Consider the following 15,126-nt stretch of genomic DNA (forward strand, 5'->3'; position numbering starts at 1 on the left):
CTCACTCACCCATACTCTCTGTATGACTATTTATCGAGGCAATTTATACTGGATCGTCCACATGAATGTGACATGATAAAGGGGACACAACTCCAACCATCTTCTCGGTTTTTAGAACCCGGTTATCAGTCTGCCGGACTTCCTCTTCCACAGTATAATCAGTTGCATCTTTGTCTGACAGGCTGTCTCCACACAGCATCTCAGAACACATTTTGTCATATTTGAAAAACAGTGGTTACCATGAATGATAAAGATGAATGGATATTTTAAGTTGCGTTATGTCACACATCACAACATATCCCGAAACGTACAAGAAACACCTGAAATAACAAGTGTCTCTTAATCAAAGACGGAAATCATTAAAAGGATGCTTAGTGCTTGCGTTGAATTGTGCTGTACTGTTACGTTACGTTACATTACATAGCCGACTCCGCGTTCTAACTGTTTCAATCTTTCATTATGAAACTTAAACTTCTGAAAGATTTAAAATGAAGTACGCGTAGTTGTTAATGTCTCTATTGCATTTTATAATTTAGTCATTTTTTTGTTTCTTTTTTTGTCTAGCACCGTTGTCACTTCCATCAATCTGTATATAATTGAAGCTGGACCGGACAACCTTCTTATAGGCATATGCGGTTGGGATGCGATAACGTGTATCAACCAACTCAGCAAGCCTGACCACCCGATCCTGATTGTCGTGTGTTATGACTAGGATAGGCTGCTGAAGCCAAATATTGCAATAAAGCTCTGCTATGCAACTAGAAATAGGTGAACAGGTATGTTCTGCTATATCCATATTTCTATGATTCATGTTTCAAAAATCCATCTGTCAAACGTTGATTATGCATGTACCAGGGATGTGTCGCAACCAGGAATACGAACCCAGCGCAGCTGTTATCAGGATGTATTTCATATTGACGTGGTGGAACTGAATCGATAATAACTACAACTCTTACCTTACACCAGTTGCCCTATCACGGAAGATGAAATACTCGTTTGTTGGGAGTGTGTGCATGTGTCGAGATGAATGTACATACACTAACTCATGCTCAAATCAGTAAACTTAATACCACTCAGCGTTGATAATTTCAAATAACTGTTGGTGACCGGTCTTATTTTGTTTTTTTTCCTTTTTATTTTTGTTAATTTTTTTTTTCGGGAGTGGGGGGTAGGGGTGGTTGGTGTGTGTTATATTACTTTATGTTTTGTTTTGCTTTTGCTTGTTATCATTTTTCTTTGCTTTTTCTATCATTTTGGGTTTTGTTTTTTGTTTTGCATTCTATGCCGTGAGTATATGGTTTATAGGTAAAAGCTTAGTCAACAGTCTAGTGAGTGTCCGCTGTTTACAGAGAGCATTGCACAATGTCCAGGGGGCGGTGGGTTAGTCCAGTGGTTAAAGCGTTCACTCGTCACGTAGAAGACCCCAGTTCGATTCCCCACATGGGTACAATGTGTGAAGCCCACTTTATGGTGTCCCCCGCCGTGATATTGCTGGAATATTGCAAAAAGCGGCGTAAAACTAAACTCACTCACTGACAATGTCACAAGGGAGATAACTAGTGTGGGGTATTAATTACTCTGGTTGGTGTTGACTGGCGTTTGTGTGGCGTTCACTTTGTATTGATTATCAATGAAACTGCATGCATCTGTTTCCCAATGTAATGCTGGTGTTGTGGCCTGCATGATAAGACACATCATGCACTATTCAATGCACAGAGAACATTACGTTATTTATTTCAACGCTTTTTCAGGGGCTGTAAACGTGATTTCTAACGCTTCAGAGCTTTAGGACCTACTTTAGCGCTACCTTAAGCATCGCCTTAGCGTAATCACTGGCTGTGTAAGGCGATGCTTCAGTGTCGTTAATGACAAATATATCAGTAAGATATCGTCCCAATGCTATTGAAGTTAGTCATGAAAGGTTTGAAGTCAGTGTGTTTCGGTACCTTTTATTCTGGATGTGGACACATAAGGTTTTACGTTCACACAATGTATACTTTTTGAATGAATAGACAAATGAAATAATATCAATATATAACATGCATATATGTGTTGTGTTTTCTCCTAGGTTACTATTTTAAGAGGCTGCGAAGCTCAAGCAGGTATTCTTTAGTGTGTATGGACAATGTCCTAGTATGAAGGGGTTATGTAAAAAACTTTCTACAGCGATCATTCTCTATGACCAAATGTAGGTTTAATCACTGATGCCATATTGATTGTGCTGCAAATGTCACACTGCTCTGCGTGTAGTATTGATGAAAATGCACTTGTGTGCAGGTAAAATCGATTCGAGCATAATGAGCCTTCTGCGAAAATCACTGAGCTGTGCTCTGTTGCATTAGCGCTGTTTGTGTCGGATGAGAAGCTTTTGAAGGCATTGTATTAAGTACCAGCCAACAACGAAATATGATTCTCAAGGAAGTGAGAAAATACATTTGGCAATATGTAGACGATGTCAGGAAATGACTTTGGCTGGATTGACGAAAACATGATGCCATGATAAATTTAATACTGCCCTTAAAAACACGTATACTCCTTGAAGTACAAGAAAAGAAGTGGTATTATGGACTTGGTTAAGGGGCTCTGAGAAAGGAGCTGCATTGCCGTTGCATCGATCTCTTAAGGATTACACTTTACTTAGCTGCACAGTACTTTTCCCATTAAAGCTTCCCTACATCATAAAGCCAGTGTGTTATAAACCTTAATTATGCATAAGGTATTGCGTAATACAATGGCCGCAAAGACAAAGGACACTGCTGAGATAAATCGGATTATTTTAGGTATGAAACAAACGCTCACATCGACTGGAAAATTTGAACACAACAAGTGAAACATTTCCTCGTATTCAGACTTTCCGTGTTCTTTTGTGAGACATGAGAGACCCATAAAGCAAACGGAACAGAAATGACGATACCAGCATAAAGGATTCGAAAATAATATGAGTTGTGGAAAAAGTTTATTACGATAACACTATTTGATCGAATCAGTATTACATTTCCGTTTGATTGTCCAATATAACAATCGTGGTGTTAATCATTTCATGCAGTGTAAACCTCTCGCACTTAGCAAAACTGTCTCAGTAACGAATAAGGACATTAGTCCATAATAATCAACAATCCTAGCCCAAGTTTCTGACGTTGGAACCAAAGACTGTGAAACAATCTTCTCTGACTTGCGTTGTGCTCACAAACAACTCGTGTATTATACAGTGCTGAAATACATTTACAAACAACAGCTGATACTTACTGATCTTAAGGAAATTGACAGAAATCAGAAACATGATTCACATATTGTACCCAAGCTGGAGGGTGAACGCTGTGGAAGTATGATAAAAGTAGTTGCTCAGTTCTATTTTGCTGAACTAATGCACAAGTATTGGGTATTGCCCTATCCTCATAAACAACAATATGTTGCTTACTATGAGGCATGTGACCCGGAGGTATTATATCCTGGTTGTGAAAGGGTGCACTATACTCTGGGGGTTTGAATATCAATGTCAGTATTCTGAGCTATCAATGTTCCTCCAGTACGCAAGTCCCAAAACCTTCAAAGTCAAATTTAAACTTACCAATTTTTTAAACACAGTATTTTAGTCATTTCAAATATGGCTAAATTTCCCAACAATCGCCAGCGGCTGAGGGGATGGTCCAACTAGGGTCCATGCAGGTAGCAAAAGTAATGTTAGTCCCCTTGGTCCCTAGTATAGTGATCTACCTTCATTCGAAGTGTGATACTCTAGTTTTACCGTACTTTGAAAACGGATGTTATAATATATACATATTATCATGTTTGCTCTCGTCACGATATGGCTGAAATATTCTCGATGTGACGTTAAATTATAACTCACTCACTCAGTGTTCCATCAGGTGATGGTTTAGAGTATGTACCTGGTGTTAGACGCACCAGTGACAGAAGTCAGTTTGAACCTGATGTTCAGCTCCAGCCACACTGGTTAGTTTGGGGCCATCCGAAGGTCACCATCACTGAACCTTGACCCAAGAAGTCAGTTAGTCACACGAATTGTTCCCTAAAGAATGGAATATATTTCGCAGCAAATTCGAGTCATCAACACCATCACCATCACCATCACCATCACCATCACCATCCAGTCATCAACGCCATTCTGTTTTTTTGTCAAGAGAGAGAGAGTTCAGTCAACGAAATTCAAAGCAAAGTGATGGTGCGTTGTCGTGTACATATGCAAATAGCAAATTACGATGTACCTATCCAAAGGAGCGTTTGTTCGCTCTCAAAAACTGCCTGTATTTAAACCCGAAATAGCGCTTCCTGCAGTATTGTAACATATCCGAATGCTGTCCAGCAACACTAACTAGATTCAGGAATAGAGTGTAAATAACACTTTGTGCATTATTATACATCCCATCCGAATGCTGTGCAAGGACACTGGCTAGATCCCGAGTCGCAATAATACTTGCTGCATTATCATAATGTATCCCATCCAATTGCTGTCCAAAACATTTGCGCTGTTAGCTGAAATTGAAACGAAACATCAGTGATAAATATGTACTGAGCATGATATTGCTGAAAATGATTTGTTAGCACGTGCTAGTTCAATAAAGCTGTCATGAGACTTACAATACAAGCAATACAAGAATTATGTGTGTGTGAGTTAATACTTAACGTGACATCGTGACATCGGCAATATTTCAGCCATATCGTGACGAGAACATTTAACGCTGAAATGGAATGTATGTACGTTATAAAAACCTGGACTGTAAAAATACTAGAACATCACAGATATAAACATGTAACTAGCATGAAAAACTAAAACATTGTCGTTAAAGAAGACAATAGAATATAAAATACGGACTATAGATCGCCAACAGCAGAAGGTAGATCACCATACTAGGGACCACGGGGACTTACAGTACCTTAGCTACCTGCATGGATCCTAGCTGGATTTACACAGCCGCTGGCGAGTGTAAGAAATACGAGCTACAATTAAAATAACAAAACTACTACGAGTAAAAACTCGGTAGACTTAAATTTACATGGAATGTTTTGGGACTTAAATACCCTCTCAGGAGGACAATAATTGTACAATACTTCAAACCCCTTTGAAGGTACACCCACCAAGAGTCTCAATTACAAGAATTATGAGATGACATAAAGGATAAAGAAAGATAATATTTCATTATCCCGAAGGAAATTTTGGTTACATCCCAAAACACACGAGACAGGACAAAATAAGAAATACGTACATTCTAGGACATATAGTCATGTAGTTAATAATTAGCTGCTCCTTTCTCGATCATCGAATGGTCTTTTAACTGAGACTGTTTTGCAAGTGTTTACTCTTTTCTTCTTTCTTACGCATTTTTATTTAGAAACTCGTTTGACATTATCATGCCGATGGGAGTATTTGAAAGTGTGTTTAATGAACTTTCGATTTTATGTTTGTAACTGTAAATATCCCCTGAGTAACATGTAACGTCACTACGTTTTACTGTTTCACTACCCTGTTTCACTGGGTTATCTTTTAATGCTGATAGTACCTACCTCTGAAAAATGTTTGTCAAAATGATAGTATATTGTGGGTTGCATAGGCACATAGATAATGTATCACAATCTTTTGACACTATTAAGCCGATGGAAATCAGCAAAGGCACACAAGCAATCGCATAATGAAATGTACAGTTTTCCATTGTAGATTGTCTGTGTCTGACCTGTAAGAAAACCTGAAGTATCTCACCCTTTATTGACAGATGCCCCTCACAGGTTAACTCGTCTTGCTGGTTCTGGCATCGGAAACTAAGTTTCACAGGTCCGGTGTAGGATTCTTTGATATTCAACGTAGTGTTAAGTGTCACGCTTGTTAGTATATTTCCAATTGCAGCTGGAGACAAGGGTAGACGGACGTTCCCGACCAGCAGTGTGAAGTTGTTTGCTGAAGAACAGAAGTAATTCTGTATGTCCACAGAGAGGTTCTTGTGCAGTCCGGCTGTGTCTGTTGTGTTGTCACTCGTGATGTTGCATCTTGGGACAACTGAAACGACAATATCTTCTTCTGATGGCAATTTATAATAAAGATGACTGACAAGATTTTTGAGCTCCATCAAAGTAGCGGAAAATTAAACCAGTCACATTAGTTCACTAGCCACTGTCAATACGTTTGTGCAGTTGATCAGAAAAGATTATTATTGGTATTATTATTACATGATATTATATAGCGCACATATCCAGGCAAACAGTACATGCTCAAGGTGCTGGCAGTTTCCTTCGATCTTTGGATGTCAATCGCAACAGCACATCATAATTTCAATCTCAACTCCCCTAAGAACATACCGCTGTTCCAACCAATGGGCGCACTGAGTTATTGCCACTTTCTCATCCTTACGTGTTACCCATTTACAGCTGAGTGGAATGGAACACATAGTCACAGTACTTTGTCCAAGTTCACTGCACGTTGTTGTACCCAAACTACGCGTTTGCTAGTATCCATGTACGTGACCACCATCTGATCATCTGCCAACAGACTCATAGGTTCTAAATGCACAGGGTTCTGTACTGTACACTAAGGGTTGTGACAATACTGAAAGAGTGTGCACACAAGGTTTTACCGCCGGTCAGAACAGGGCTTGGCCCTGGTACCTCTAAGCTCGCTGGATTCCTAACCTGGCGCCTTTGAGAGCTCGCCCACCACGCCCATTACATCCCATGATGACGAAATAGACACTTATTAAGATAACTCAAATGGTGTTCTAAGAAGACGTTACAGGTTATATATGTAAGGTAATGGGTAATCTTACCTTTGGTGAATTTGAAACCACCACAAGACACGTTTTTTTGTGTGTTGTGACAAATAAACAGCAGCCGAATTCCTCCTAAAGCTGAAGCTGTGATATTGACGTTTATGTTAGCTGTTTTGTTGCTTGGTTTGTTCACAGAATCAGATATTGGCAGTTGCGCATTTTCGTTCCCATACAGCAGCGAGAAGGTATATTGGGCAGAACAGTAGTATTCCTGGATGTCCACAGTTAGTGTCAGTTCCTCATGCAGTGTCAGCGAGTCTGTGTTGTTGTAACTACTGATGTTGCATCGTGGAACGTCTTAAAGAAATACCAATAATTTGATATGTTAACAGTGTGACCGGAGTTACGTCAAGTGTGGCTATATATTTTAGAATGGTCGGCCATATAAGTGGTCTTGTATTATGAAAGAGGCAAGGCATATGTGAAATTTCAGTCAGAGACCACTCAAAGGTCGTGAAACATATCGAGACATTGTGCATTCGGCATCTGCTCACAGACAATAAGCGAAGTTGCTCAATATAATATTAGTTGTCTAAAACCATCAGATGATGCACAAAGTACTACGCCAACCCCAGAATTAGAAAATGACACACTAACCTTAAAATTATGTTCCTTTTTTGCCCATAAAAAAGCTTGCAATACAAGACAAACCTTCGCTGATATGTTTCTGAGTAGGACAGTAGGGATATGTTTAATTTCTCTGCCAGCAGTGCTTTGGGAGTAGTCATACATTACTTGCAAGCAAAACGAATCTTCTAATGACAATATTTCTGAGTAGCACTGTGGGGGAGACGTTTCATTTATTTCCAAAAGCTTACGATTTCACTCTTGCACTTAACACGTGATACCAAATGCATAGTCTGTGCATTGATGTCTCAGAAGGATATACATATGTACCCACTTGCAACAGCCATGGTACACTTTGACGGAGTTGCTGAACCCCCAACTGTACATCCCCAGTCGCCTGCGTCTGACTGCTTGACGTTGGGTATTGTGAGAGTTGTGTGAGTAGCATTAATTACTTCCCCTTTGTCATCACCAGAGTCTATACATTTCCTCAGTCCCATATGACAAGTGGAAGCAGTGCTCCCAACAGGCTTGGAATAGGAGTGTGTGTTACTTGACCCAATGCAGGTGAGCTTTGCATTAGACCCGACATAACCCACTTGTGGACATTGCAATTCAGCAGCACCTGTTCAAATGGAAGAAAAATCAGGCAATAAATGGACTTTACAGAATATACCCATGTGGGGAATCTAATCCTGATCTTCAGTGTGACGAGCGATGGCCACTTACAAGCCCATCGCCCCTTTTTCAGTGGGAACAACATCTATCACAAAGTACTTAGATCTGCAGCTCATTGTAATGTAAAATAATAACATTTTGGTTATAAAGTGAGTGAGCAAGTCAGTATTTAACGTCACATAGGCAGTATTGCAGTCATATCGTGACGATAACATTCTTGAAAAAAAGGAATTGATGTATATGGTAAAAAGCCTGTAAAAACGAAGGATAGTAAAACAACTAGAATATCACAATAAGAAATAAAACTAGTGTGTAAAGTTAAAACTGATATCACTATTCAGACAATACAATGAAAAAACAGGCTATAGATGGCCAACAACTGAAGGTAGATCACCATACTAGAGGCCGTGAAGACTTATAGTACTTCTGCTACCTGCATGGTCCCTAGCTGGATTTACACCATCCTTTCAGCTTCTGGTGATTGTATGCAAGATTAGCCACAAATTAAAATCACAGGAAAACTAAGGCCATAAAATGGAAGATTAAATTTGACTTCAAATGGTTTGGGGCTTACGGAGCCTCTCAAGAGAAAATAGTTTTACGGTACTTCAACGCCCCACGAGGATTCAGCAACTAACAATCTCAGTTACTAATTCAACTTCCAATCATCTCAAGTCAGAGAACAATTCTAATTCTTTTAAAAATACAATTATTAAATGAGAACTTACGTTACTAAAAAGTTCTTCATACTTCTTGATTTGAAATAGTGAGTGAGTGAGTTAAAATTTAACGTCACATCGGCAATATTTCAGCCATATCGCGACGGGAACGTAACATTAAAATGGAATATATTAGTATTATAAAAACCTGTCGACGAAGGACAGTAAAACAACTAAAACATCACAGAAAAGAATGTAAAACTAGTAGCTATGCCTAAAACAATTTATCTATAAAGGACAATACAATATAAAACTGGGCTATAGATTGCTAACAACTGAGGGGAGATCACCATACTAGGGACCATGGGGACTTACAGTACCTTTGCTACCTTCATGGACCCTAGCTGGATTTACATCATCCCCTCAGCCATCAGCAATTTGGGAAATCTAGCCATACAGTAAAAACAACACTTAAACTACGATTAAAAACCTGGAAATTTAGAAATTACTTTGAATGTTTGTGGACTTACATACCCTCTCAGGAGGACAATAGTTTTACAGTACTTCAACCCCCTTTGAGGATACAGCCACTAACAATTCTAGTTACTAATCTAAACTACCAATTATTAAAATACATATATCTACAGAATCGCAGTGCTCAAATTTCTACCATGAAATCAATTTCCTTTAAAAAACCAATGATTACATGAAAACTAACAGTTGTAAAAAGATCCTTGATAGTTTTGACATTGAAATACTTATCCCTTGTGAAGTCAAAAAGAATATGCTTGACCGTAACTCTCTCATCACAAGGGATACAAAATAGAGGATCCTCACCTTATAACAGATACTTATGGGTATATCTTGTATGGCCAATACGACATCGTCGTATGATTACCTCTTCAAATCTGGACTGACAACCCAAGTGGGTATAACCAATGTAGGGTTTTATTTCATGTAGTTTATTGATATCTACTTGGGTGTCCCACTTCTTCTGCATCAGATCACGGATGTAAGTTCTAATGCTCGCTTTGTAATCAGAGTATGGAATAAGTGGTGTCACAGATTTGTTGAGTGCTGCCTTGGCAGCAAGATCGGCCATTGCGTTACCGGAAATACCTACGTGGCTGGGTAACCAACAAAAGACGATGTCGTATTGGCCAGTGGCAAGATTATTATACAATTCAATAATTGCTATTAAAAGTGGATGTTTACAAGAGATATTTTTAATAGCCTGAAGGCAAGAAAGAGAGTCGGAATATATTATATATTGTTTACGTTTAGGGTGTCTTTCAATATATTTAAGAGCTGTTAGTATGGCGTTAGCTTCAGCTGTAAAAATGGAGCCGTTACCTGGAATTCTAGAAGATATTGTTCTGGATCCAATGACAGTGGCACAAGCCACTGCACCACCGTCCATGGAACCATCTGTAAATAAGGGTTTGTAATTGTTATATTTACGTTTTAATTGATGATATTCTTGTTTATATTGTAGTTCATTAGTTTCTGATTTTTTAAATGAAGTTAATGTTAGATCAACTTGTGGCCTAACCAACTGCCACGGAGGAGAAGAAAGAAGACGGGAGGGAGATATGTTTTCCAGCTCAATGCCAGCCGAAGAAAGAAAGGGTTTAATTCTGTGCCCAAGAGGTGGAGCAAGAGAAGACCTCTTGTATAAATTTTTATAAAGTGGATTAAACACACAATTATATGCAGGATTAGATTCATTAGAATATAATTGAGTAATGTACTGTAAAGACAATTTTATACGACGTTGAGTAAGAGATGGTTCATCGGCCTCAACGTAGAGACTGTCAATAGGTGAAGTTCTGAACGACCCAAGACAAAGTCTTAGGCCTTGATGGTGGACAGAATCAAGAAGTTTAAGGTTGCTTTTACAGGCTCCACCATATACGATGGAGCCATAATCGAGTTTCGAACGAACCAGTGATCGATATAGGTGCAAGAGGGTAGTTTGATCCCCTCCCCACTTTGAGTTGGAAACAACTTTCAACAAATCTAGTGCCTTCAGGCATTTAACTTTAAGGGATTTAATGTGCGGTAAGAAGGTTAAATGAGAATCGAAAATTAAACCCAAGAACTTGGCCTCCTTAACAACTTGGATGGGAGTGCAATTTAAAGATAGTTCAGGGTCTTTATGCGGTTTATATTTTCTACAAAAGTGTATACAATTAGTTTTGGATTTAGAAAATTTAAAACCGTTTTCAAGACACCATTTATTTATTTTATTTAAACACAACTGATATTGCCGTTCAATAGTACGCATATTTTTACCACGACAGGAAATATTAAAATCATCCACAAAAAGTGATCCATCAATTGAATCATTTAAAACCTTGGATAAACTGTTGATCTTAATACTAAATAAAGTGACGGACAAAATACTACCTTGAGGGACACCCTGATCCTGACTGTAATGATCAGACAGGGTTGAACCCACTCGGACTTGAAATTGCCTGTCTTTTAAAAACTGTGATATAAACTGAGGCAAACGACCTCTTAACCCAAAGTCATGTAAATCCTTTAAAATGCCATGCTTCCAGGTCGTATCGTAAGCTTTTTCAAGATCAAAGAAGATCGATACAGCATGTTGTTTATTTACTAAAGCATTTTTCACGAAGGATTCTAAACGTACCAGATGATCAATGGTACTACGGTTTTTCCTAAAACCACACTGTATATTTGTGATCAGGTTATTGGTTTCAAGATACCAATTTAATCTGTTATTCACCATACGTTCCATGGTTTTACAGACACAACTTGTTAAAGAGATTGGTCTGTAATTAGACGGATCGCTATGATCCCGGCCAGGTTTTGGAATGGGGACTACAATGGCATTTCGCCAGGAAGCTGGGAAATTTCCTGATGTCCATATTGTATCAAAAATATTAAGCAACGTTTCGAGACATGATTCGGGCAAATGCTTTAGGAGCTGATAGTGGATATCATCAGCCCCTGTTGCTGTATCATGAGCTTGCTCAAGGGCGCACTGTAGCTCATATAGTGAAAATAATTCATTGTAATCTTCACCGTTGTCTGAGTTAAAATTTAATCTTTTCTTCTCCTGCTGTTTCTGAAACTTTTGAAACTCAGGGACATAATTGGATGAAGATGAATGCGTGGCGAGAGTTTCGCCAAGTTTATTAGCAATGTCAGATTTATTAGTTAGTAAATTATCACCATCCTTCAGATGGCGGACAGTAGATCTAGAACCCTTGCCCTTTATTCTTTGAATCATATTCCACACCTTTGACATAGGCGTGCGTGAATTTATTTTAGAAACGTAATTTCGCCATGACTGGTGCTTATTTTGTTTGAAAGTACGTCTGGCTTTGGCATTTAAAATTTTTACTTTATCTAAATTATGTACAGTAGGATGTCTGCGAAAATACTTTTCCGCTTTCTTCCTACACTTTCTGGCCTGTTTACATTCATTGTTGAACCATGGCTTACGAATGTGTGGAACTGCAGAGGACTTTGGTATAGTTTGGTCAGCAATGTTATTAAGTGTATCAGAAAACAACTGTATAGGATCTTCGCTATTCACGAAAACATCAGGTTTTAATTGTTCAGAACAAAGTGTGTTATATAATGACCAATCAGCCCTAGAGAAGTTTCGCCTGGATAAGGCTGGATCATCCCCTGGGATAATGCTTTTAAGAATGGTGGGGAAATGATCACTACCGCATAGGTCATCATGGACCTCCCAATCAAATTCATTATATAAATTAGAATCAGCAAGAGATATATCCAGGGAAGAGTATGTTCCCGTAGCTGGATGTAAATAAGTGGCTGAATCATCATTAAAAATACATAAGTTATTATCGGATATGAATTCCTCGATGATTTTACCTTTAGTATTTGTGTTGACACTTCCCCAAAGTGGGTTGTGTCCGTTAAGATCACCCATGACGAGACATGGCTTCGGAAGTTGATCATATAGATTTGGAAGATCTGATTGTTGAATATTTGAAGAGGGAGGTATATGCAAGCTGCACAGTGTCAGGGCCATATGTAAAGTGAGACGAACAGCAACAGTTTGTAAATTTGTATTTAGAGTGACAGGGTTATGAATGACGCTCTCATGAACCAAAATAGAAGCGCCTCCAGTAGCTTTATCTCCCACAGGAGAAAAAGAATGATAATCACTATATTGTCTCAAATTAAAGTTATCTGTATTTTTTAGGTATGTCTCTTGAAGACATAATGCTGACGGTTTAAGATCTTGTATGAGTAACTGTATTTCGTTTAAGTTACTCTTTAGTCCTCTGCAATTCCACTGAATCAAGGGCTGAGAACTTTTCATCTCTTAGGCGGATTAATTGGAGATCTCGCTCGCCCATTACGTTTAGGCGACAAACTTGTTGTTCTCTGAGGGATGCTCTCTGAAACATCCATCCCTTCAAATGATCCAACTTTATTGTAAAGTTTGATGGGATCATCAGAACCTTTTGATGCTCTATTCGTTTCATTGTTTCGAGATGAGTCACTTTTATATCTGGATAAAGCATTTTTTCCTTTCTTGGAATGTGAAATTGGTGCTGAGCCATTCTGTACCCCTGTTTGTTGATTTGGGGTTACAGAAGCAGGAGACGATACAGGAATCTGTACAGCTGAAGAAGGCTCAGCAGTAGTTTGTGTGCATGAATCGGACATGCAGGAGGGTTCTGGGTTAATGGAATGTATCCACGTCAAATCTGTTTGGCAGCCAATAGAAGATGTTATCAATGCTGGTCTTTTAGTTACGGAGGCATAGGAACCATTAGGATCACAGGAAGGTACAAGCTTTCTAGCCTCATTGTAGGTAATGTTCTGAACAGTTTTGATTTTATTAATCTGCATCTCTCTTTTCCATATGGGACACTCTTTTGACGAGGACGAATGCTCACCAGAACAGGTAACACATTTTTTAAAGTTGCTATTGCAGTCCTCAGTAACATGTGATTTCTCACCACAGTGGGCACAAGTAATAGTACTTTTGCATGAATTTACCCCATGACCAAACTTTTGGCACTTAAAACACCTCAGTGGGTTGGGTATATATTGTTCAACTGTAAGGCTGCAATAACCTGCTTTGATAGTTTTGGGTGGAGATGGAGAGACGAAAGAAAACAGGTATGTGTTTGTGTTAAGTACGTCTGAATTTTGGCGCCGAGTGAAACGTTTCACATTTGTCACACCTTGAGCTTTTAACTCACAAACTATGTCAAGCTCCGACATATCATCTAGGAGGTGATCACGGTCCTTTACAATGCCTTTGCTTGAATTAAGTGACCTGTGAGCAGATACAGAAACAGGGAGACCAGCTAAGGAATCAACAGACAGCAAGTTGGTAGCCTGTTGTCTTTTGGCACATTCAATGAGAAGTGATCCAGACCTCATACGTTTGATGGTCTTAACATCTCCTGCTATACCATACACACCTTTCGAAATCGCAAATGGATTCAGTTTGATAGGCTGCTTGTCCGGAGATTCTAGAACCAGAAATCTCGGCCAGTACTCAACTTGTGTAAGAGGTATGCAACCTTCATTCGCACCATGATCATTGTCAAGTTGACGCTTTTTTTTCAAGGGGGTTTCAAGAGCCATGTCGAAATATTAAAGATGCATCACCCCAGCTCCCCACCCACCACGGAGTATCATAAAGACAATGCTATATACAAGTGGATCTCCAACTTGCAGCACCAAGGATACTGGGATGGTATACTCCAGCAGAAGGATTAAATTGATAATCAGTCTACCAGATTGGCCCATGAGCCACCGCCTTCTGGGCATACGACTCTAGGCAAAAACAAACATAACATTATACATTTGAAATTATGGAATCCAAATAGTTTGGCCAAGCATGAAAAATCAAATCAACAGTTTCATAAAGTTTTGAGCATATCATAGTTTCAGCTCAGGGCTTGGCGTGACCAGCCGATTGATAGAACTGGGCCAGTTCTACCACCCGTCTAGGTGAAGTAAGGGCCGAAGTGGTGTGTTGAGCAAAAGGAGATAAAATGTACAGTCTCCTACTGCCCTCAACCACCAGACTACCGTCCTCCACCGACACGGGACGCAACCCACGGCAAACAGGTTGCCCAATTTGGTCGCCTCTTACGACCAGCAATGGGGTGCTGTGGACACATTCTGCCCCGGGTCCACACGGGAGAAGAGCACTTAGCGTTACCCAGCACCCACCACGAGGAGGTGGCTCTTCGTGGGTGCCTTGATTTGAAATAATTGTCCCTTGTGATAGAATATTAAACCCAGTCAAGCAAGACATGCTAGACCGTGATTCTTTCATGACAAGGGATGCCGAACGGAGGATTCTCGCCTTTCGAAAGATATAGATGTGTATACCTGGTGTGGCCAATAAGACACCGTCGTATAATGTCGCAGCAAGGACAGCCAAAGTGTTACCACAGATGGCTGGCTGGGTAACC

General features: G+C 39.4%; 1 protein-coding gene across 1 annotated transcript in view; it reads right to left on the reverse strand.

Annotated features, from left to right (window-relative positions):
* Positions 1 to 1,167: 1,167 nt before the first annotated feature.
* LOC137290990 (uncharacterized) overlaps positions 1,168 to 15,126 on the reverse strand; it is a 168,138-nt gene continuing 154,179 nt past the window's right edge. Inside the window, exons 10-11 of the mRNA XM_067822228.1 lie at positions 5,714 to 6,007; positions 1,168 to 4,491 (exon numbers count right to left, since the gene is read on the reverse strand). Of these exons, the coding sequence (XP_067678329.1) occupies positions 4,409 to 4,491; positions 5,714 to 6,007 (377 nt within the window). The 3' untranslated portion in view covers positions 1,168 to 4,408. The remainder of the gene's footprint in view (positions 4,492 to 5,713; positions 6,008 to 15,126) is intronic.

This window comes from Haliotis asinina, chromosome 1 (assembly GCF_037392515.1).
Source record: "Haliotis asinina isolate JCU_RB_2024 chromosome 1, JCU_Hal_asi_v2, whole genome shotgun sequence".
NCBI classification, from domain to species: Eukaryota; Metazoa; Mollusca; class Gastropoda; order Lepetellida; family Haliotidae; genus Haliotis; species Haliotis asinina.